A 24,754-nucleotide genomic window follows, 5' to 3' on the forward strand; every position below is an offset into this window, starting at 1 on the left:
TCGATAGACAGATGGTCTATCGATCAGCGGCTGGCAATGAAAACACAACAACAACCAACCACAAATAAAGGAGAGGCAATTGCTGTGATTCTTGCTAATCATAATAATATATATATATATACAGTATATGAAATTTTTATCACACCGTGATTTATGTACAATCATGAAGCTACAAAATGTCGTTTAATATCCAGTTCGCGCTACTTCGGAATATCCCCGATGGGGATATGATATATATATATATATATATATATATATATATATATATATATATATATATATATATATATATATATATATATAATTCTTACCATCTTAAATCTAAGCAGCTAATAATTTAACATTAAACTTAACAAATCAGAAGAGGAGAAAAAGACAAGAGATAGATAGATGAATAAGGAAGTACCACTGACGACCGTCTAACACTGGTATCAAATTTCCGCTCAGTCAGCAAATTAGAACTTCGCTTCAGAATCATTTTCAGAATATCATTTGGAAGCCAATTATTTACTCCTTCAAACTATTTTTAAACTATCCACTCTCATCCTGTTTGGTGGCACAGGTTGCAACACTAGTTTCTTAATATTTCATTTCCGAAATACCTTTGACTGAATTACGTATCTATAGTTTGGTTTGGATACGTTCATACCGTAGCTTGCTTGTCCACGTGATCGAGAGCTGGTGGGCGGATTTTAATCAAATTTTGTGCATATGGAGCTTAACGGCCAAGGAAAGACTATTTTTTGATACAGAATCTATTCTTACTTTTTTAATTCTCATCGCATTGCAGATATGGCAAAATTTCAGACACTTTTTTTGCCTAACTTGTACAAAAGTATATTATGATTGTGGTGTAAAATCTCTCAACCGTAAGATAAATTCCTTTAATTACTTTTAAAGAAAATCATCTCGTATTGCTAGTACTAAAGGTATGCGCTCTCTTAATGCTATTGCAAAAGGTAACTGCTCTCGTATTGCTACTACTATAGGGAAGCGTCTCTTATTGCTAGTACTAAAGGTAAGTAAGTGCCCACATATTGCTAGTACTAAACGTAAGCGCTCACATATTTCCAACACTGAAGGCAAGCGCTCACAATTGCTAGTACTAAAGTAAGGGTTCTCGTATTGCTAATACTAAAGGTAAGCGCTCTCCTATTCTTAGTACTGTACTAAAGGTGAATTCAGTGAAACATACGCAAGCCTGTTATTGTTTATACTGACGATCCATTGACCAAAATATACTTTCCCACTGCAGTTGTTTGTCGATTGCTACCTTAATGTTCAGTTACTCTCTTTATAAAGAATCAGTTGTAAAAACATGAAGTCTCTACACACACACACACACACACACACACACACACACACACACACACACATATATATATATATATATATATATATATATATATATATATATATATATATATATATGTGTGTGTGTGTATGTGTGTATTGATTAGAGACAGTTTTCTGGTTTTTACTCCATTTTGGCGGTTTTGGCTTTTTATTCAGATCTATCCATAGCATTACCAATATGCTATTAAGAGAGATAGAGATAGCTTTGATTATTGCAAGGTATGTTGGCATTAAGGAAAAATTTTGCCAAGTTTCAGTTAATCCACAATATTACCAGCATTTTCATTTTCAATGCAGAGGCCAACGCTACGCGCACCCTGGTGCCCGAATGTAGCCCAGGCCGAAAGAGAGCGCCTATGCTATATTCACCTCTGTTATTTTATCGCCCCTATTGTTGAGAGTCATTTGAAAAAGGTGATAAACGATAATGATTCGTATTAAATGTAACCAAATTCAGTGTTGTCTTAACAAAGAAAGCATAGCAAGCTTTATATATATATAGATTGTGTATGTGTGTGTATATATATGTGTGTCTGTGTGTGTAATTAAACTAAAAAAGCATATGACATACACACACACACACACACACACACACACACACACACACACACACACACACACACATATATATATATATATATATATATATATATATATATATATATATAAATAATATATATATATATATGAAATAACAGCTTTCCAAGGTACTAAGTGTACCGGAAAACGAATATCTCTATAACTTCAGGGGCGTGACAGGACCCCGGAAAAGCGGTTCGTCTATTGACGCAGCGAGAGGTTAGGATTCTGCAGAACGAAGGGTGTACTCTCTCTCTCTCTCTCTCTATAGAGTTTCTGAAAATGGGTTTGTCTTTTGACGCAGAGACGCTTCTGCATTTCGGCAGAACAACCCACGTACTCTCTCTCTCTCTCTCTCTCTCTCTCTCTTTCTCCCCCTCTCTCTCTCTCTTTCTCTCTCTCCATAACTTCCGGAAAATGTGTTTGCCAGGGAAGTCAAAAACCTCTACATTGATAAACATTGCATACTCTTTCTACTCCACTCTCCTTCCCCATCCCTCCCTACCCTTCTCTCTCTCTCTCTCTCTCTCTCTCTGTGTAGCGTCTCTCCTTACCCTCACTCTTGTTGGCTCGACCAAGCAAAAGGCATTTAACAGTCGGTCAGAGCCTCGGTCTATCAGTGTCCTGGCAGACGCTACATTGTGCGGTTCCCCTGCCTACCGTTGCTGTGGTGGTGGATTCATCGTCATCTGGGATTTACCTAAGGCTTCGCCCTTTCTTACCTCTGTTTTGGAGAAGAAGAAAGCAATGTAAGGTTTACGTAGATTTTATTGTGGGCATTATTACAGTGTTTTTCAGTAGGCAAAGGATAGGGCTCAGTATCGTGTGTGAGAGGCGTTACTGATATTATGTTACCGACATGTTTCAATTTTTGTTGGTCATTAATCAGTTTTCGTGTTCTTGTCTTGCTCGTGTCAGGGTAACTGAAAATTATATTTATGTATTAATAATAAATTAGAGGGGGTGATAAACAAATATCGTCTGTTGGTACTTTGTTTACAATATTTTTCATTGATCGATATTTTGATATATTTATGAAGTATTTAATTGTGCTAGTTTTGAAATGTTATCCTTTATCAAGACGTGACAGATTTTCAGAATCCTTTTGCGATCAAATATAACTTTTGGAAAATTCCAAAATGAAAAATGATTAACCGTATCTCATAAATTTATTTCTAACATTACTGGGGATTTTCATACAAATGTTCCAGTTAATAAAATGATAACTATGATCATGGAACTAAAGGAACTCCAGTAAAAAGGCACAAACAATACATATATATATATATATATATATATATATATATATATATAATTATAAATATAAATATATATATATATATATATATATATATATATATATATATATATATATATATATATATATATACTCTTTATATATATATATATATATACATGCAATACATATTAGATAATCAAATGCATTACACCAAACAGTATCCTAATCTCAGTGAGAAACTAATAAGCAACAGTCACCTATTCATTGTTCATTTTCGAGTCAAACACAAATACCGATGGGGAGTAGAGAGAGAGAGATGATGAATAACACTGTCAACACGCAGAGACCAAACGTATTTCCCAGAATTTGCCGTGCATTTACTAAAGGGGGGGCCGGGGGCGTGGAAGGGTAAGGAGACCTTGAATAATTTGCATACTTGAAGAGATAGTCGCTTTTGATGTCTCTATGTGAGTGCCAGTTCTGGTGCCAGTAACTCTTGCTACGGCTGTTAATCTCAGTTCCGGTTTTTGCTAGACGCATTTGGAGTTGTATTGTGCTCCTGCCTTGCTATGTGTGTTTAGAATGTCAAGGTAAATTGTTTATTATGCCTTTGTTAGACGCTATGAATTTATGTGCTATTATTATTTATATTATTGTGTTCCCGGCTTGGTATGTGCGTCTAGCACGTGAAGGTAAATGGTTTGTTATGCCTTGTTAGACACCATGACTTTGTGGGCTACTAATATTATTATTATTATAATATTATTAGTATTATTATTATTGAGCGATTACCCTTAATACAGTGTTATTATTGTTATGTATTATTATTATTAATATTATTATTATTATTATACCCTGGAGTTATATGATTGGTGACGGGAGGCTCAGAGAATCTTGGACACTATCTTGTTTATTATTATTATTATTAATAGCTATTATTGTGTGTGTTATTATTATTATTGATTATTATTATTATTATTATTATTAGTTCATGTGATACATGCTTAAAAATGATACCTAGGGCTTTGATAAATTGAATAAACCCATTTAACAGATAAATAAAATATTATTTAATAAGTCGACAATCAGAAGAAAAAAGTAGAACTGTTTGCATATATATATATATATATATATATATATAATATATATATATATATATATACAATATCTACATAAATATATGTATAAATATATATATATCTATTTATATATATATAATATATCTTTATATCATGTATGTATATATGTATTTGTATGTATGTATGTATGTATGTATGTATGTACATGTATGTAAACAATTCTGGCTTTTCTTCTGATTTATGACTCCAATAATCTTTTTTATTTATTCTATTAATTATATATATTTTATTTATTCTATATATATATATGTATGTATATGTATATACATACATATTTATATATACACAAAGATTATATACATATATATAAATATATACATATATATAATTATAATTATATATATATATATGTGCTTGCGTATAAATACATAATTAATAAAACCAATATTAGACAAAACGAAAGAACCACAAGAAAAGGAAAGAAAAAGCGTCTGCAGTCGGAACAATGGACGAGCTGACTACGCATGCGTCTCTCTCTTCTTCTCTCAGTATTGTAAACTCGAGAGCCTGTTTCCCTGCGTTACATAACCTCGTCTCTTCTGATTTCTCCAAGATGGCGGGCCCTGGTGCCAAGGGGTCTAGACCAATATCAGTTTGGAGAAGGAAAAACCCACAGACGCTTTTCGGCAAGATTTTAATATTTGGCCAGGAGGAGTTTCTCGTCGCCTTCCAGGGAAAGATTCTGGGGTTATGGAGAAGGGATAGAGTCACAGGGGACGGGAAGAATCAAAATGAAAAGAATCACGGAAGGGAAGAAGGAGAAGTAAAAGATTAAATAATAATTATAGAATTGCAGGAATTGCTCAAAATAAAAAGTTCATAAGGAAACATAAAACTTGAATCAAATTAATATATATATATATATATATATATATATATATATATATATATATATATATATATATATATATATATATATATATATATATATATATATATATATATATATACTATATATATTATTTAATCCTAAAGTACAACATGAAAAAAAGGCGATGATATTAAGGTGAATGAAAAGAAAGCAAAAAATACAAAAAGATTATAACACAAATAAACTAAAAAACAACCTGCAATCATATGGGTCTTGGCGGTTAAAAAAAAAAGTGTCAGCTATCTCTAGTTTGAAGTTGCTATTTTCATACTGTCAAGACGCTCAATGAAAAGAAACTATTATTAACTGACACTTGGTTTAAAATGGCACCATCATTGTTGGAACGTTTAAAATCATCTATAATATTTTGGTTACATTGTTTAAAACAACACTGTTTTCCCCCGTCAGTGCACCTCACGCGGTGCACTGTAGGCATTAATAAAGGTTACTTGCAGCGTCCCTTCGGCCTCCAACTGCAACCCCTTTCATTTCCTTTTACTATACCTCCATTTACTGTTATCTCTGCCATCTTGTCCACCTCTAAAATTGCTTCACAGGTACTTCGAGGTTTTCCTCCTGTTACACCTTTCCGACCCTACTGCTCTCAATTTTCCTTTCCAGCGCTGAATGACCTCCCCTTGGGTCCCAGTGCTTGGCCTTTGGCCTAACTCTATATTCCATTCCAAAATAGCATTGTTTGTGTTGGAACTTTTTAAAAGCAGTTTCAATAATTTGGTCCCAAAATCCTGCATGTTATATCACTGTCATCTTGGATGATAATTTTTACAGAAACACATTTATATTCCAAATGGACATTTTATCTTTTCCTGTTGCTATTTTATGAGGGTTTGGGTGGTATTTGTATTATATCGCATTTTTATATCAAAACAAGACATTAGTATTCTTTAATGAAGGTATACAAAAATTTAAAAAAAAATTGCAGGTATGACTAAATGCGTTTTTGAACGGTTAGTATAAACAAAATAACGAACTGTAATTGCCATTATAATTAAAGGAGTAAAAATCTATATCCAGTGGAGTAGTGACAGTAGTTCCTTCAGTGCAAGCTCCTTGATCTCTCCTTGGCCTTGTTCCAACTCATCTTTCCAGAAGTCTGTCGTTTTGTTTTATCTCTCTTCTTCTTCCTTGTTTCCATGAGACACCGGTTAGACGAGACTCGGGTTTAAAAAATTTTTAAAAATATAAAAAGATAATTGAACTTCGAAAATAATTAGAAGGCAAAACAGCTCATGATTGGTGAGGAAAAAGATAAAAAGGAAAAATTCATTAAAGCGGTTCATTCTCGAGTTCACAATCCCTTAATAGTTTATCTGGGACGGCGGCGAAGACCAGCCCAGACAGCGTAGTTGGGGAATGGATCACAATGAGCAAAATCGTCGAAGGAGAAAGAATTCTTTTCTGGTCTTTAACTCCAGGTTTAACAAGGAGAACGGATGGCTCATTATTAAGCGTTAATTAATTGTTAAACTCATAGAAATACACACACACACACCATTATATATATATATATACATATATATATATATATATATATATATATATATATATATATATATATACAATGTAATGTATGTGTGTATCAGGTATTCTATTAATCGTACCTTGAATGAACGTTGACCTGGCTCTCTCTCTCTCTCTCTCTCTCTCTCTCTCTCTCTCTCTCTCTCTCTCTCTCTCTCTCTCTCTCTCTATTTGTTTATATCTTCGCATCCAGGTATAAATGTATAAATGGAGACGCAAACAAACATACACTCACAATAATACATACATATATATATACAGTATATATATATTTTGTAATATACATATAGATATATACATATACGTATATTCATATATATGTATATGTATATATCTATATATATATATATATATATATATATATATATATATATATATATATATATATATATATATATGTATACTGTAAATATATATGTGAGTGTGTATTTGTTTGTTTGTCTCCATTTATAAATTTATACGTACATGCAAAGATATAAACAAATAGAGAGAGAGAGAGAGAGCCAGGTCAACGTTCACTCAAGGTACCCCGATGCTTCCGAATGAAACCACGAGCAGTAAATGATTGTACCGTGGAATTATGACTACTGTAGATACTGACAGAAGTTTAAATTTTATATATGTCCGTCGTGAGAGATATATTATTATTATTATTATTATTATTATTATTATTATTATTATTATTATTGTTGTTGTTGTTGTTGTTGTTGTTATTACTCATTCTATATCCAAATTCCTACGGAAAGAAAATAATAGCACAACATTAAAGGCGACTAAAATTAACATCAAAAGACTGAGGAAAAAAATTAACTATAACTAGAAAAATCAATGAGTTAAACAATCTTGACTCTGGCCAGTAACAAGAAGTCCTTATCTAAAAAAAGCAAACTAATCATCTTGACCGATAAATATTTATGAAGAGACTTCAATCCTGTGGCCGCCTTGTTCGCAAGGTTTGGCAGTTGAGCTAAGCGAGTCAAAGTGAAGCGAACCCTGTATATTTTAAAAGACTCTTCTTTGCGCATTATCTTGGCTGTTTAGTTGAGTGAATACTGTGGCTATAGTGCAGTGTATATTCTGAAGTCTATTTTCTTAGTTACTGATAGACATATGAGACTTTGTATATAACCTAAAGTACATAAAAACTTTGAGAGAGGGTTTTAATGACGTCACAGTGACGTCAGCGCAATGGCCACCCGTACCGATGGTTTACTCCTCATTAGGTAATTGGTGTTAAGTATTGTTACTGTTTACTGACGTGTTTTTTTTATTCGTAAATATTATAATAGAATACATACAGTAGAATGATTGCTTGACTAGATTTGTAAGTATAGAATTTATCAGGTGATATATATATATATATATATATATATATATATATATATATATATATATATATATATATATATATATATATATATGTATATATATATATATATATATATTTATATATATATTGTATATATATATATATATATATATATATATATATATATATATATATATATATATATATATATATATATATAAATGCTAATATGTCACTTAATAGCATGTAACAATAAATACAGCCAAGGCCACAGGAAAAATGAAGAAAGAAGTATCGAGGACTTTCGTGATATTTAACACATTTTCAAGTCGTCCTCACAGCAAGATTGAATTCACAAAAGATTTGACCTTTCAAAGGGTGCGGTGCAAATATGCGGTAGATAAAAGGTGAACGAGATTACACATTTGAAACCTGGGAAATCCTAGACCTAAAATCGTCCCTTCCTGTAGATTTTGTATTTTAAGAGGCGATGATTCGGCTCACGGATTCTAGTATTGTCATTTCCAGTCTATGACTCTCATGACTCACCTTTCAAACAGTTTTTTATTTATTAATTGATTTTTTTTTTTTCGAGAGAGAGACTGACTCACATCTGCTCTTATTCAACGCCTAAGTGACAGTGACAGGTTTGATTCTGTAATTTCTTTCCCAGAGTGTTAGAAGACGACCTCTCATGTTTAATTTTCTTGAGCCTCGCATACTCAGTTCGGGGAGAATTTTCCTTCTTTCGTTTACAAGTCTAGTGTTTGCTAGGATCAGTTTCAATTGAATATGTTGGCAAAACTGGCAAAAGCTGGGTAAATTAGGGTTGTAATGATCTCTGCAAAGACTGAATTTCGGAATTAATATAAATTTTTCTCCGATCAAATGCGTTGCTTTTGACCAAACCAAATTGCTCTCGAGATGGTCGGTGGGAAGCTGACGTGGGAAGAGTATAAAACCACAGGAAACTCGAGTAGGACTTCTCACACAGGGCTTCCCGACCGTCAAGGACGTACTTCCTGCCTCTCCCTAGGATATAGGAGAAACAGAAGACCACTCCTATATATAAACATACATGTCCTAAAGCAGCACATCTGGGTCATGGGTATCCTGTGCTTTCAAATGTTATCCTTAAAAACTTGTCATCGGTTTTTCCTATAGTCCCAAGATAGGATTGTATTTAGACACTGGATTTTATGACTCATTTAAATGATTCATTCCAATGATTCACTGAAAGGTGCATGAGTATTTAATTGTCAAAAGGATGAGTATCACAGCGTGAGAAAATATTGATCCAGTTTTTTATTAAAAAAAAATAAGTTAGCATATCCTGTTACGTATTTAGGTCACAATTGTATGCGCCAATCCCAAGATACAGCTAATCACTGATCTGGAGAGAAGTGACGTTATCTTACCGCTGAACGTAGCTAATTGGCAACAATATGGATAACGCAGAGGATTTCCTGTTTGTTTACCTAAGAAACGCCCGTTCTCGTGTGACCCACAGATGCGTTCGTTTTGGAGGCACTAGATCTGAGTAAATCATTGTCTTTCTAATTCTGCCCTTACATAAATCAGTTTATTAATATGAGGGATAAATGGATTAATATAAGAAATGAATTCATTAATATGAGAGATGCATTCATGACCATGGGAGATGAATTCATTACTATGAGAGCTAAATTAATTAATATGAAAGCATAATAGAAAAATGTAATAATTGTATCAATCAGTAGGAAAGTTAACCGAAAGAAGCATAAGTAAATATCTAGATGTCTAAGCAATCCGCAATAATAAGCAAAGGGCAAAAGGAACAGATAGAATCCAACTTCACAGCAAAGGAAACTGCGAAGTCAAGAAATAACTAATGAATTTCTTCCCTGACACAAACGTTCAGAGGATTCTGAACTCGTTCAGGCAATTGAAGTCTTCAGAGCCCGAAGATCAGGTGTCCTCTGGCGTCACAACCGCCCTCAGGGTCATTGACGTCGAAACCCAATGGGAATCAAAGACAGCGGGTCTCGTGACGTCATCCGGTCCTCGGAAGGGAAATACACACCCAGTTAGGAAGAAAGTCCGAACGTTCACCGCGAAGGAGTCCTCACGCCTTCATCCTCGGTGTCACACTCAATCACACTTATCGTGTCAAAGTCGAGTGTGACTCAGTTGGTAGAAAAAAACCCGCAGGGGTAGACAAGTGCCATGGATGACCCCCTGTGGATCGGGTATCTTTTTAGATATGCACGTGGGAATGTGGCATGTCGTATAATGAAGTCGGCTGAAGGGAGGAATTTCATTCATATCTTTTAGACATGAAGATTATTAATATATATATATATATATATATATATATATATATATATATATATATATATATATATATATATATATATATATATATATATATATATATATATATATATGTATATATATATATATATATATTCATATATATATATATATATGCACACACGCATCTCTATCTGTATTTAAATATATACATGTACATACATATACATATATACATACACACACATATATATTTACATATATATATATATATATATGTGTGTGCGTATTCAAAACATAAATACACACATACACATATATACAGTCATACAAGAGTACAATGTTAAAATGAGCTGAAAGCTGAAATAAGAAATAATGCCATTCACGTCAGTTAGAAATGGAACCATTCTATATGAATAAAATTTCATTTCAGAGAAAAATTTAAATATATATGAAAAAATTTAATATATATATATATATATACAGTATATATATATATGTATATATATATATATATATATATATATATATATATATATATATATATATATATATATATATATATATATATCAACACATACAGACAAACAAGAGCTTTTGAAAGAGCGTGAAAGATATTGTCGAAGTTCATCGACGCCACGAAGAGCCAACTTCTGACAATTAGATTTGAACAGACGCCTGACATTGACGCCTGACATTGCCGGATATATTAGGTGGCAATCGCAACCATAAGAGTTGCCCAATCTTACGACATCTTGGCCCCATTCACAAATGGAAGCGTGGAACTCTATATTTCCGTCAGTATTCCCCGAATCCCGTAACCGGACCCAAACGAGCGAGCGGGAGTGATTTTAGCAGTCATCAGGAAGGGGTTGACAGTTTCTTCGGAGCTTGTTAGTGCTTCTGTACAACGGCAATTCAGTCATTACAAATAGCGCGGAAGTTTTACCATAATTTGATTCCGTTTAACGTAAAGCTTCTAGGAAGGGAATGCTCGCTGTTCCTGTTATTATTATTATTATCATTATTATTATTATTATTATTATTGTTATTATTATTATCATTATTATTATTAAATTTCTGACTCACATCAGGGTCAAACCCAGGTCTTTCAATTGAAAGGAAACACCTGGGTTCAATCCCGATGTAAGTCAGAAATTTTTTTCTGTTCCACATGTGATTGTGTTTATTAATTATTATTATTATTATTATTATTATTATTATTTAAATGTCAATTGCAAATAAGCTCCCTCCTGAATTTCGATTACCAAAGGCCAATATCACTATTCATTATCGCAGATTTAAAATTGAAAAGATAAAAAAAAATAGATGTAAGATTTTCCCGTAAAGTTCAGTGAGCGAACAAGTGTGATTCGAATATTTTTTTTAATCTAAATTCCTATGGGCTAATTGGTTGATTGCAGTTACTGCAACCACAGTAATAATAATAATAATAAAAATAATAATAATAATAATAATATGATTTTTCATTGCTGAGTCAAAAATAGTCCGTTAATGATAATCTGTCCTAATATTTTCCTTCGATTCTCTTTAGTGAAGTAACAGAGATATATACACCACTGTAAAGAATAAAGGTAAGTGACAGAAAGTAAAGGAGAGTAAAGAAAGTAAAGGAAAGCGAGAAAACAAGGCTATGACACTGAAGAGAAGGGATTCATTTCTTAGCAACCCGTCCATGTGAGAATTTCTGTGTGGGGTATATCTTGACCTTACTCCAGCAGGGGCATCTCGACCTCACTGCAAGGGCGCGGACGAGAGAATACGACAACGCCCCTCATATATCACCTCGGAGGAGGAAGACCTCCTAAGCAACCCGCTCGTTTATTTGCTCAGAGGGAGGAAAACCTCATAATTCGCATGAGTTAATTGGGGAGAAAGAGATATTGTGAAGTTATTTGCTGCTCACGTTTCATAACTCCCTGTGGCGCTGGGGGTGTGGGGGGAGCGGGGCTGGCTAGTGCCGTGCAGACATTATTTAAGGTTCTTTGCAGCGTCCCTTCGGCCCCTAACTGGAACGCCTTTCATTCATTTTTACTGTGCCTCCGTTCATATACTCTTTCTTCCATCTGATTTTCGGCTAGCACTCTGCAGGGCCCGCGTTCGAATCTCCGGCCGGCCAATGAAGAATTAGAGGAATTTATTTCTGGTGATCGAAATTCATTTCTCACTATAATGTGGTTCGGGTTCCACAATAAGCTGTAGGTCCCGTTGCTAGATAACCAATTGGTTCTTAGCCACGTAAAATAAGTCTAATCCTTCGGGCCAGCCCTAGGAGAGCTGTTAATCAGCTCAGTGGTCTGGTCAAGCTAAGGTATACTTAACTTTTTTTCCACCCTCTACTGACAATTGTTTTGTAGTGCAACTGTTACACCTTCTGTTACACCTTTCAAACCTTTTTACTTTCAGTTTCTTTTTCAGCGCTGAATGACCTCATAGCTCCTAGCGCTTGGCTTTTGGCCTAAATTCCATATTATATTCTATTTTATTACGTGTTAAAACTAAAGGACGGTGAGGCTTAACTTGTACTACTGCTGAGGCTGATACTGTATACTAATACTGCTGCCACTAATATTATAACTACTATTAATATTTTTATTACATTGACGATGATAGAACTACTAGACTGTTATCACTGTTTCAACAACTATTAATTTCATCATTGCAATAGAATAGCAACGGCTACTACTATTACAATTTTAGGTACTAATTAGCATGCTATAACAGCATTAATAGAAAAGAAAACAAAAATAATAATAATAATAATAATAATAATAATAATAATAATAATAATAATAATAGCTCTACACTTTGATTACCGACGATGAAAGCAAAACCGTTAAGAACGTAAGGAAACCAGAAACTGAAAAAAAGCAAACTTAAATTTTTTCCACCTCAAACTCAAAAGAACAACGCAAATTAACGCGCAAATGCAATTACTGATCAAACTCGGAGATAAAACGGTAAATCTACCTTCTCTTATCTTACTCGACATCTCATCCCCCTTCTGTAAATTGATAAGTCTCTGCTGTGTGGACTGAATCATACATACACACACACACACACACGCTCACACAAATCCGCAAGAGGAGATGAAGAGGTCATCCGTTTTCAGTTTCGTCTCTGATGCATTAGCTGCGTTTGCGCGCTCATGCGCGTAGACGTCCTTACGCATGCGCAAGATGATACGCAGGCAGGGTTGTCATATGACACGCTTGAAAGTACAGTCAACCGCGAGGGTCAATAAGAAACAACGATATTTCTTATTTCTCTCTCTCTCTCTCTCTCTCTCTCTCTCTCTCTCTCTCTCTCTCTCTCATATATACAGTATATATATATGTATATATACACAAATATAAATATACTGTATATGTGTGTATATATATGCATATATATATATTTATATATATATATATATATATATATATATGTTTATGTAAGTATATATACATATATATGTATATATATACTTACATAAACATATATATATATATATATATATATATATATATATATATATATATATATATATATGTATATCTATATACTATATATATATTATATATATATATATATATATATATATATATATATATATATATATATATATATACTATACATACAACTACATTTACAATAACTTACAACAAATCAACTGCCTTCTTATCTATAGAAGCACAGATGGAAAGAAACTGTATAAAACACACACACAAACACACACACACACAGCTTCGTTATCAAAAGTAGGATCATACACAATTAATAATAAACAAAGCGTCGCTATGGAAACCGTAGTGTTCATGCCAGACATTTCATCGCTTGTTACTGATGTACATCATTCTCGTATTTAGTATTTGATCTGTTCTTTCTGTGGTTTGTTTTTTTATTTCATTTATTATTTATTTCTTTTGTTTTTTTTATTTACTTACCTATTTATTTAAAGGGTTTTAATTTTTTTTCTCTAGCCTGTTCTTTCCTTTTTAAGCATATATGCACTCTATATATACATCAATAAATAATAATAATAATAATATAATAATAATAATAATAATAATAATAATAATAATAATAATAATAATAATAATAATAATAATAATAATTATTATTATTATTATTATTATTATTATTATTATTATTATTATTATGGTGTCCATTAGACAGAAGTAACAGAAGGTAATGGTAAATAATATAACTACATTTTTTTCTGCTTATTTAAGAATTTGTTAATTTATTAAGAAAGAAACAAATAAATTAATAAATTCTTAAATAAGTAGAAAAAAAATGTAGTTATATTATTAAACTACAAGGATAGTAATAATAATGCATTCGGAAGCCTCGTAAAAACTGTAAGGATCATCAGAGTAATTCAAACAATTTAAATAAAAAAGCAGTCATAACGCTGATACGCTAAACAAAAGTAGAAACAAAATAAAAAAAGAGGATTTATGATAACAATATAACTACTTAAACTTACCACAGGACTTTTCATCCAAAAGAGGTAGATTTTAGAGACAAAGCGATTCCTGATATTATTAATGTCACACTGTAAGCTAAAGAAAAAAAAGTTATTTACATTAACAACGTAGCTGTTTATAATTATCACAGGTCTTCTGAACTACCAGAAACAGGCGTTAAAACAACACGATTCCTAACATTATCGATCTCGCACTACAAAAAAAAAAAAAAAATAGTGTCGTAAAGTTAGCGTTACATTCCGGTCTTCTGTTCGCCATGTCACTTCATCAATTAACATTTTTAGCAACAGCTGTTTACATTTCTTGTGACCGTAACAATCAAGAGAGTGCCAAACAGTGGCACACTAACCCACTTCCTATGCCCTGGCACTCTTGACCTTCGGTCCTCTGGTACTCAAAAGATGAAACGTACTACACAGATATATTTAGTTATTCATTTATTTATTTATCTGTTTATCTATTCCTTTATTTATTATTTGTTATCATTATCCCTTCCAGGCTTCTATTTATCCTCATAACCTTACTCTTGCTCCCATTTATCTCACGGTTTCTCCTCTTTCAAGTATAATTAATCTCTTTCATCATTCTCTGCAGTGTCTCTTCACTATCCATAATTCTTTCTGTATCTTTTCTGATTCCTCATTATTGGACTTGTATCTCCTTTCGTTGCTCTGAATTCTCTCAGTCCTGTCCCACGTAACTTGTATATATATATATATATATATATATATATATATATATATATATATATATATATATTTATGTGTGTATGTGTGTGTATATATACATACACATATATACATATATATATATTTAGTATGTGTGTATGTATATATATACACATACATACATACATACATATATATATATATATATATATATATATATATATATATATATATATATATATATATATATATATATATATATATATATATATATATATATATATATATAGTATATTAGGTTACTTAATGAATTCAAAAGAACAAAAACATTTTATTTTTATTTTTAGATATTACATGAGAAGATGCAAGGAACGACAGATGTAAACTGGAGATAGTGAAACGCTACAGAGACTGGTGGAGAGGTTTAAAAAAAGGACAAAACTTAGAATGAATGGGAGCATAATTAAGGTCATGAGGATAAATGGAAGCCTGGGAGATATGATAATTTATTTTAGGCTGAACAAATGGCTGACGTATGCAGAGATTTGTGAGTAAATGCTAATGAAGGTAGCAGGCTCTCTGTAAATATGTATGATATATGTATATGTATATATGTATATATATACATATATATATATATATATATATATATATATATATATATATATATATATATATATATATGTATATATGTGAGTGTGTGTGTGTATAAAGCGAAAAAGAGAGAGAGAGAGAGAGAGAGAGAGAGAGAGAGAGAGAACAAAAATGTGATTAGCGGAGAAAAGAAAAGTAAACTGCACTGAAAATGTTCAAAAAGCGTTTGGTAGCAAGAAATAAAACTAGGTAAATAGTAGTTGAAAGTTTGGTGAAGAATAGTACTGTTCTTGTCACCAGACTAATTTATTCATCTGAGAATTTTTGTGGCGCTAAATAGCAAGGATATCTTTCACCGTCAGGGAAAACAAAACGTGCATTGTTGATGTTTAGCAAAAACAGTTTTCTCTCAAGAGAAAAGAGAGAATTGAGAGGAATGGCTGATAGATTTCTGTTGGAAATCTATACTCCTTTGGGATAAATACTACCTCGACGAGGATCTCTTGTTTCATGATTATGAGACTTTCTCTCTCTCTCTCTCTCTCTCTCTCTCTCTCTCTCCCTTCTTGCTCTCCACATTGGCTGCGACCCAGTGCAGTTGACTTACCACAAGTATGTAATACACTGCTTAGGAGAACGAATGCATAATGGGTCTAAAAGAATATGTTCAGAATGCCTTTCACTAGTGAAGAAATAGGCACCTGAAGAGAGAGAGAGAGAGAGAGAGGCTGCCAAATGACTAGTTTAATTAAGACAGGTTCACTGCTGTCAGCCAGATTGACTTATCCATGACTACATTAATCAAGAACTAATTAAAATTATATTAACGGCACTTCCCTGTGTTCAGTTAAGGTCTTGGCGTCAAAAAATGATTAGCTCCTACAGCTATACCCAAATATGCCTATGGATACGGGCATTCATAGGAAAATGTCAACGAAAGCTTACCTTAGATATGAATTGTCTTTCAGCTACCTGCTTTATCTTCTGAAGGGAAAGATATACAGGTATATATATATATATATATATATATATATATATATATATATGCATATATATATATATATGTATATATACACATGTCCATATATATATATATATATATATATATATATATATATATATATATATATATATATATATATATATATACAGTATATTTGCACTGGACTCTTACAAGCAAGGCCTGTGACTAGAACCCAGAGTGATTCAAACTAGCCGACCTAGTTGTGAATGTGTACTAATGCCAGCTAGGGCCAAGAAAATGGGCATTGGGGTTAGCAACCTCATTCCTAGAGACTTGCAGAAAACCGTGAGGCTCTATCCTTCTGACGCCACGCTCTTTACCTATGTAAGGTGGTTTGGCCATGCAGTGAGATCGGGAGATGATAGCTCGGTAAATGGGTCGTATAAGTCTGAATAAAGAAAGATTTTTTGCAAAGATTACAAGATAGGGGAGATTGGTTCAGTATTCGTAAGGTTAAGTGAATTATTGCTGATTATTCATATGCGTCGGCGTATGAAAATGTGTAGCATATAAACATAAAAAATAAAACATACAAACTCCTTTCCCTAAGGGAAAAAAAATGTAAATTCACACCGGGACTCGTTAAGCATGCATGAGAGAGCTAATTTTGTTGCGCGTGAAATTATCCAGTCTTGAACTTAGCCACTTTCTGAGGCCAGACCCGGTGGGGAGGTGAGGGGTTAATCAGAAGAGGGAGGAGGGAAAGGGTCGGGATCTGTTCATTTTGCTGCTATTTCAGCCAGTTTAACTCACAAAATGGCTGCAGCACTCGGGTGTTCGTTTTAAGACCTTATATGCCAGACATCTTAGCAAGACGTCAATCTTCCGCTGTCAGAGAGACAAAAAAAAGTTTTTGCTGTCAGAAAAAAAAAAAATAATAATACAAAAAAGGGTTTGGCGAAGTTTATTAAAGCCATTACGGGATGTTTACGTAATTCGTGTTGTTTGTTTGTTTTGAAATCTCGTGTGTGACTGAGCTTAGTCCTTTATGAGCCTGAAGATTGTATATACTGGTTCAACAAACTATGCGTATTATAAACACACAAGCCTATATTTGTATGTGTATATATATATATATATATATATATATATATATATATATATATATATGTATATGTATATGTATATGTATATATATATATATATATATATATATATGTATATATATATATATATATATATATATATATATATATATATATGTGTGTGTGTGTGTGTGTGTGCGTGCATGTGTATGACTGTACATCTAAAACCTTCATGCGTACATGAATGTACACATGCCATTTAATGAATAAGAAATTATTCAAAATAATGCCGAAAAATGACATAAACCAGCGAAAAAACGCTTGTGATTGTTTCCTTATCTCTGGCTTTGGAATTTCTCCTGCCTCTGTTTTCTCTGATTCCTATAACCTTCCATCTTTCAAGAAGCAAGTCTGTTGTTTCTTTCGGGAAAACGATTCAGTTATTTGCCTCTTCCTTCCTTTATTGGGTTTCCATTCACAACTGGATCGACTGGTGTGGGGGCAGGGGAAGGGGGGGTAGGAGGGAGACAGAGAGAGAGAGAGAGTAAGGATGAAATTTCGTACCATGAAACGAGAACCCGGCGCACTCCCATTTCATCCGTAACCGCACTTAATAATATTATTATTCCCTCTCGGAATATTAAGCGTGTTATGAAAGATTAAAAGGACACCTAAAACGGTTTAAGATATTTTACTCTTCTTTTCACCATATTTTACATATTTTGCAAAGCATAATGCAAATTTAGGAACATAAAATAATGCCTACTCCAAAACCTTGTTTTTCATTGTTCAGTTCTTGTTAACAAATTGTACGCAAGCCTCACAGTATAGACTTGAATACACACGAATGATATAGAACTCTTTCCAGGTCATTTACTCCAGCTTTTGTTTATTTTCTTCTTCGTCTTCTTCTCTTCAGCTAAGATGCGGTGGACCCGTGACAGAGCCGTCGATGTCGTCTTCTGGGGCGGCGTCAGCTGCCTCTTAGCGTACGTACTTGGTCTGCAGTGTCCGCTGAATTTCTGGCTGCTGCTGACTGTCATCTGGGCCTCAAGTGCTGGCATTTACTTGTACTTTTCAAGTCTCACGGTAAGTAAAAGTCTCTGTCTCTCTCTCTCTATAAGGTATCCCTCCTTGTAAAAGAAATATTAGATCTTATTTGTAATAAATATCCACAATAATATAGTAAATTATGTTACTTTTATTCATCACGCCGTTGGACTGTGGTACAGTCTCCCTGAGGATGTTGCACAATTAGAACCTCAAAAGTTCAAGCGAAGATGCACTGCATTACTATTCTAAAATAATTCACCTAGTATTTTAACAATTTATTTACCTTTTTGTGTATTTATCTATTAATTTACTAATTTATCTTTTTACCTTTTCTAATAACTGGCCTCTTATTTCTGTATTTCCAACATATTCTTCTGTAACTTCTTTCAAAAGAACACCACATTCTTCGGAAGCTTGAATTTCAAGTCAATGGCCCCTGTAGGCTTGTTTCATATGTATAGGGGTTTATCTTCTGAACAGCAGTAATAATAATCGGTTACCGCATTAAGGATTTTGAATGTAAATTCACGAAAACTACAAAGGAAGCCAATTACTCAAGAATTTTGTAAACTGATGCGCTTTTGTTTCCTCAGCTGCCGACGGAGATGAAATGCGTCCTCATCACTGGATGTGACACTGGGATTGGATACGCGTTGGCTCTTCATCTCCACGACCAGGTAAGCATTCCAGTATTTTTTTTTATTAATATATTGGTTCTATTGTTTTTTTTTTAGCTTCTACTGTTTGTGTTTGTGTGTGGTGTGAGTATTTTGCTTATGAACATATTAAGTCAGTCTTTTTTCCGAGGCTTTCTTTTTTCTTACAAAAATTGTCCCGTAGTTGAAGAATTTCTACATATGAGAAACACTACATAAGAGGATATCTTTAACACTAGCCTGGCGTCACAGGAGCAATGGTCAACGAAAGGGGGAGGGAGAGGGAAAGGATGGGGAAATGGATTTGGAAAAGATGGATTAATGATAAAAATAAAAATACCAAAAACAAAAGCCTGATATGATAATTAAAAGCTACCTTCACCCAAAATAAGCCGAATGTCAAAGTAACGTTAATTTCCCACTCAATTCTGGTCTTACTCGTTAACGTGTGATCTGACCTCTTGTGTCACAGGGCTTCCGAGTGTTCGCCGGCTGTCTGCTGGCAGATACGGGCGGGGAGGGCGCCCAGCAGTTACGAAGGCTGGGCTCCAGTCGCCTACACGTTCTCCAAATGGACGTCACCCAGCAGGAGCAGATAGAAGACGCCCTTCAGCAGACGAAGAAACTCATTCCTGACGGAGGTAAAAAAATAAGAAAAAAATTTCTTGTAAATGTATAACGTAATTCATAATCGAGAATTAAAAATTAAATAAACGCAATCCATAACTGAGAATTAAAATACAGATGTTTCCATACTCGACTCTAAAAACTATTTATTTAAATATACACTTGAACGACTTCACGCACTGCATAAATATATGTAAATCTATGCATATCTTCAAAATACATATTTCAGTAACATATTTACAAATATAAATCCAATTCTGACATAAATATTTATCACTGAATGAGTCTGATACATATTTATCAAAATGTCTCCCTTGACTTGCCTTTACCTAAATGGACCAATTCCAGAGGGACTGTGGGCGGTGGTCAACAACGCAGGCGTCACGGCCTTCGGGGAGGTCGAGTGGGTGCCCCTGGACACCTACAGAAGAATCACGGACATCAACCTCTTCGGGCTCATAGGTGTGACCAAGGCCTTCCTCCCGCTCGTCAGGAGGTCGCAAGGTGAGTCGGGAATTGACTGATTTCTTGGTTTTCCTGGCACCTCAAAATATCCATCTTCTGAGACTTCTGCTCTTGTGGGAAAACTTTGATGATGTTATTGAAGCAGATATTTATCTTTTATGGGAATATTGAATTTATGATTAAACTTTTAAATATAAATATATACAGTATATATATATATATACATTATATATATATGTATATATAAATATATTTATATATATAATATATTATGTATATATAATATATATATATATAAATATATATATATATAATATATATATATATATATATATATATATATATATGTATATATTACAAGAAATATATAAATATATAGTTATATATATATGTATATAGAAATATATATATATATATATATATATATATATATATATATATATATATATATATATATATATATAATCCCCCTCATAACTACCAATCGAGCGGAAAGAGTGTAATATTAAAGTTCCCTGTATCAATAAATCGCTTGACGGATCTAATGAGAGAGAGAGAGAGAGAGAGAGAGAGAGAGAGAGAGAGAGAGAGAGAGAGAGAATCTACATTTCACACATCAACAGGTCGAGTCGTGAATATAGCCAGCGTCTGCGGTCACATCACGCGAGCTGGTCTGTCTCCTTATGTTCTCTCTAAATTCGCTATGGAGGGCTTCAGCGACTGTCTCAGGTGAGGAGAAGCGTATGGGCATTTGACGCTGTTGGAGGTGGGTATTCTACCCTCCTTCGGGTAGGATATGGAAAGGGCGCTGAGGTTGAAGGTAACTATGGCTGAGAGCTCGCTCCCAAGAGCTTTCTGTGTGGGTTTGAATTAGTCTCACGTAAGAGTCGTTGCGAAGTTTAGTCTTCATTTAGCTCCCACATGATGGAAAGTTAGAAGTTTTTAGGCGAAAAAGTCATAATTATTATCTTTAGGATTTTTGAAGTTGGTGGTGATGTTCATAACAATTACATCGTGGCTCTGCATTGGTTTGAATTAGTGTCATGATAAAGTTAGTTGTGAATTATAATTTTTATATTTAGTGCTAATATGATGAAAAGTAAGAATTTTTACAACGAAAACGTCATAATTATTATCTTTATGATTGATGGAGCTGATAGTGATGATAATAACAGTTACACTGTAACAGTAAATTTAATTAAATATTGATCCTAACGATGAAGAAAACGAAATTAATTCAAATAAGTGCAACTATAAAGAAAACGGTGACATTAAACCATCACTTCTCTTCCACAAATAGACTGTGGAAAATTGATACGTTTTTCCTGGTAGCGTTCAGTGCAAATCTCAATTTTCCCTTTGTTCAATACACAGATATAACCAACAATGGAAGCGCTGGACTCATTTCTTTGTTTGCATGCATTTTTCACCTTTCTCTTTTGTTTGCTCAATATATATTTTTTTTTTTGTTTGCTTTCAACAGGCATGAAATGAAGCCCTGGGGTGTAGATGTGTGTATAATCGAGCCATGCAACTATTCGGCTGGTAAGTATCGGGATTTGCAGTGTTTTTGTATTATATATATATATATATATATATATATATATATATATATATATAGTATATGTATGAATATACACATATACAGCATATGAGGTCTAGATACAAACTGCAGCCTCAATTGTTTAGATTCGAATCGCACTAAGGATGGACCACCCTCTTCATTTCTTCCCCCCACTCAGATTAAAGGCTTGTTGTAGCAAAAATAAGCATATGGTTTTATTTAAATGGCAATATATATATATATATATATATATATATATATATATATATTATATATAATATAATACATATATAATTCTTATAAACGGATATATATTTCAAAATTTTACTGATTTATATTTGTTATTTGAGGCACTATAGATTATCATTATTATTATGACTTAATCATAAACATGAAAGCACAAGCATCCCAAAGACGTATTGCAAGTAACACAGAACCAACGAAAACAATAGCGAAGAGACACGAATTCGTTATCTTTTCCTCCAGAAAGGTCTGTCTCATACGTGGTTGCTCTGCAAATAAACAGATACTGCTTTGTTGTTCTCCGTGTCTGTTGACGTAAGTGACATCAGATAGTGGATGAGAGAGAGAGAGAGAGAGAGAGAGAGAGAGAGAGAGAGAGAGAGAGAGAGAGAGATTTGAATCTGGGCTCGATCAGCTTATACGGATTAGACAAAACAGACATGCGTAGGTCTAACAGAAAATGCAACGACTATAAGGCCGAACTGGTAAAAGACTGTCGGTATAATAAGCTTTGGTACAAAAAGCTGTGGATATTAAGGATGAACTCTTTTAGGTGTGGCGCAGAAGTATTAGGAAGAAAGGTCCTGAGTCTCAAGGAACCACAAGAGTCTAAGCTAAGTAAAAAAGGAAAGATATGCTAGCGATGAGGCTTATGAACTGATATATGACACAATGCACAAATTAAGAAGTTCATCACAGAAAGATTTGCTTTCTAATCTGACAGTTATAGAATATCTTGCTCTACCTATTCTTCTCAGGAGAAACAGGCTTTAGCTATAACAAACACAATAAACAATAAAAACACCCTTGTAAGTATTCATACCTAGGGTACCATGGTACTAATTGCTTCTTGCTCTCAATCCCAGCAACCCAGATTACCACAGAGGAACTGGTGCTAAGACAAGGGGATACCATGTGGAGCAATATGGACGACTGTGTCAAGGAAGACTATGGACGGGAATACTTCGATTTCGTTGTAAATATTGCAAAGATGCATTGCAATAGTGGTGTAAGTAGGATCTGGCTAATTTTTGTCCTGTTTCACTGTTTTCTGGATAATATTTTCATATTTTTTTCTTTCTTAGAATAAAATCTATTGGCATAACACTGGCACAAATATTATATTAGCTCAGGATTTTTCCATGTCGGTGGTGAATGGTAATTTGAGATAGTCATACAGTATCCTTAAATTGTCAGTTATAATGGTGTTTCACTTTCCCAGAGTCCCACAGCTTGAATTATAAAAGTTTGAAGTCTTAAAAGTTACTAGACCAAATTCTAAAAATCAGAATATACGCCTAGGGTAGTTGAGTTTCAGAACACTAAGGCAATAAGACTCCCGCTAAAACTTATTCTTGTGTACTGTAAACAACCATTTCAACGTGGTAATTTACTTTGCCAAAGATTTAATAAGAGTGATAATAACCCGATGCACATTGAAGTGCATTAAATACTGTAAAATATTATTTATTTTTACCCATTTTTGCTTCTTTTCAGCTCAGCGACATTCGACCAGTCTTAGAATCGATCACTGAGGCCGTGACGCAAAAATATCCAAGAGCAAGATATAGACCAATCACCAATTATTACTTCGTCAAATTGTTTATAGCCACGCATTTACCGGAATGGGTCTTCAGCTTCTTCTATACATCTTCGAAAAGAAGGCTTCCGAGATGATATATTAAATAATAGATTAGCGTTTCAGGGAATAGAATTATTTTTATTTTTTGGCAAAGGTTGTTTTACTTTCCTAATCAGGTTAGACAGACAAATGCTTTTATAATTGTAAGCAGAGGGAGCGAATGTGGGGCCGTGGGAAAACGATAAGTGTATGCAGTAGAGAGATTAATGATAGTGAACACACAAGGAATGTATAGGTTACATGAAAGGGTAGTTGTGCTCGGTGGCTGAAAGGGAGAAATGTTTGGTACTAAGGTAACTTCTAAAAATGGAAATATTGTTGATCTGTGGCTGTAAAGGGAACTGATTGCTAATAGATATAACGATTAAAAAG

At 33.4% G+C, this 24,754-nt stretch overlaps 1 protein-coding gene across 1 annotated transcript; it reads left to right on the plus strand.

Moving 5' to 3' along the window:
- The first annotated feature begins 2,547 nt into the window (after window positions 1–2,547).
- LOC136835188 (D-beta-hydroxybutyrate dehydrogenase, mitochondrial-like) lies at window positions 2,548–24,475 on the plus strand. Its single transcript, XM_067098418.1, has 9 exons — window positions 2,548–2,684; window positions 19,052–19,221; window positions 19,779–19,862; window positions 20,314–20,482; window positions 20,817–20,972; window positions 21,557–21,662; window positions 22,417–22,478; window positions 23,607–23,749; window positions 24,238–24,475. Exons 2-9 carry the CDS (start codon window positions 19,057–19,059, stop codon window positions 24,415–24,417), a joined length of 1,065 nt encoding a protein of 354 aa, XP_066954519.1. The 5' UTR covers window positions 2,548–2,684; window positions 19,052–19,056; the 3' UTR covers window positions 24,418–24,475.
- The last annotated feature ends 279 nt before the right edge of the window (window positions 24,476–24,754 follow it).

The sequence above is a fragment of the Macrobrachium rosenbergii genome, chromosome 55 (assembly GCF_040412425.1).
Source record: "Macrobrachium rosenbergii isolate ZJJX-2024 chromosome 55, ASM4041242v1, whole genome shotgun sequence".
NCBI classification, from domain to species: Eukaryota; Metazoa; Arthropoda; class Malacostraca; order Decapoda; family Palaemonidae; genus Macrobrachium; species Macrobrachium rosenbergii.

Excerpts from the sequence above, each read along its gene's own strand:
- LOC136835188 (XM_067098418.1), top strand. The coding sequence starts at position 19,057 with ATGCGGTGGACCCGTGACAGAGCCGTCGATGTCGTCTTCTGGGGCGGC. Across the intron at positions 19,222-19,778 it reads TGTACTTTTCAAGTCTCACG|CTGCCGACGGAGATGAAATG; the intron begins GTAAGTAAAAGT and ends TTGTTTCCTCAG. Across the intron at positions 22,479-23,606 it reads GCCATGCAACTATTCGGCTG|CAACCCAGATTACCACAGAG; the intron begins GTAAGTATCGGG and ends TCTCAATCCCAG.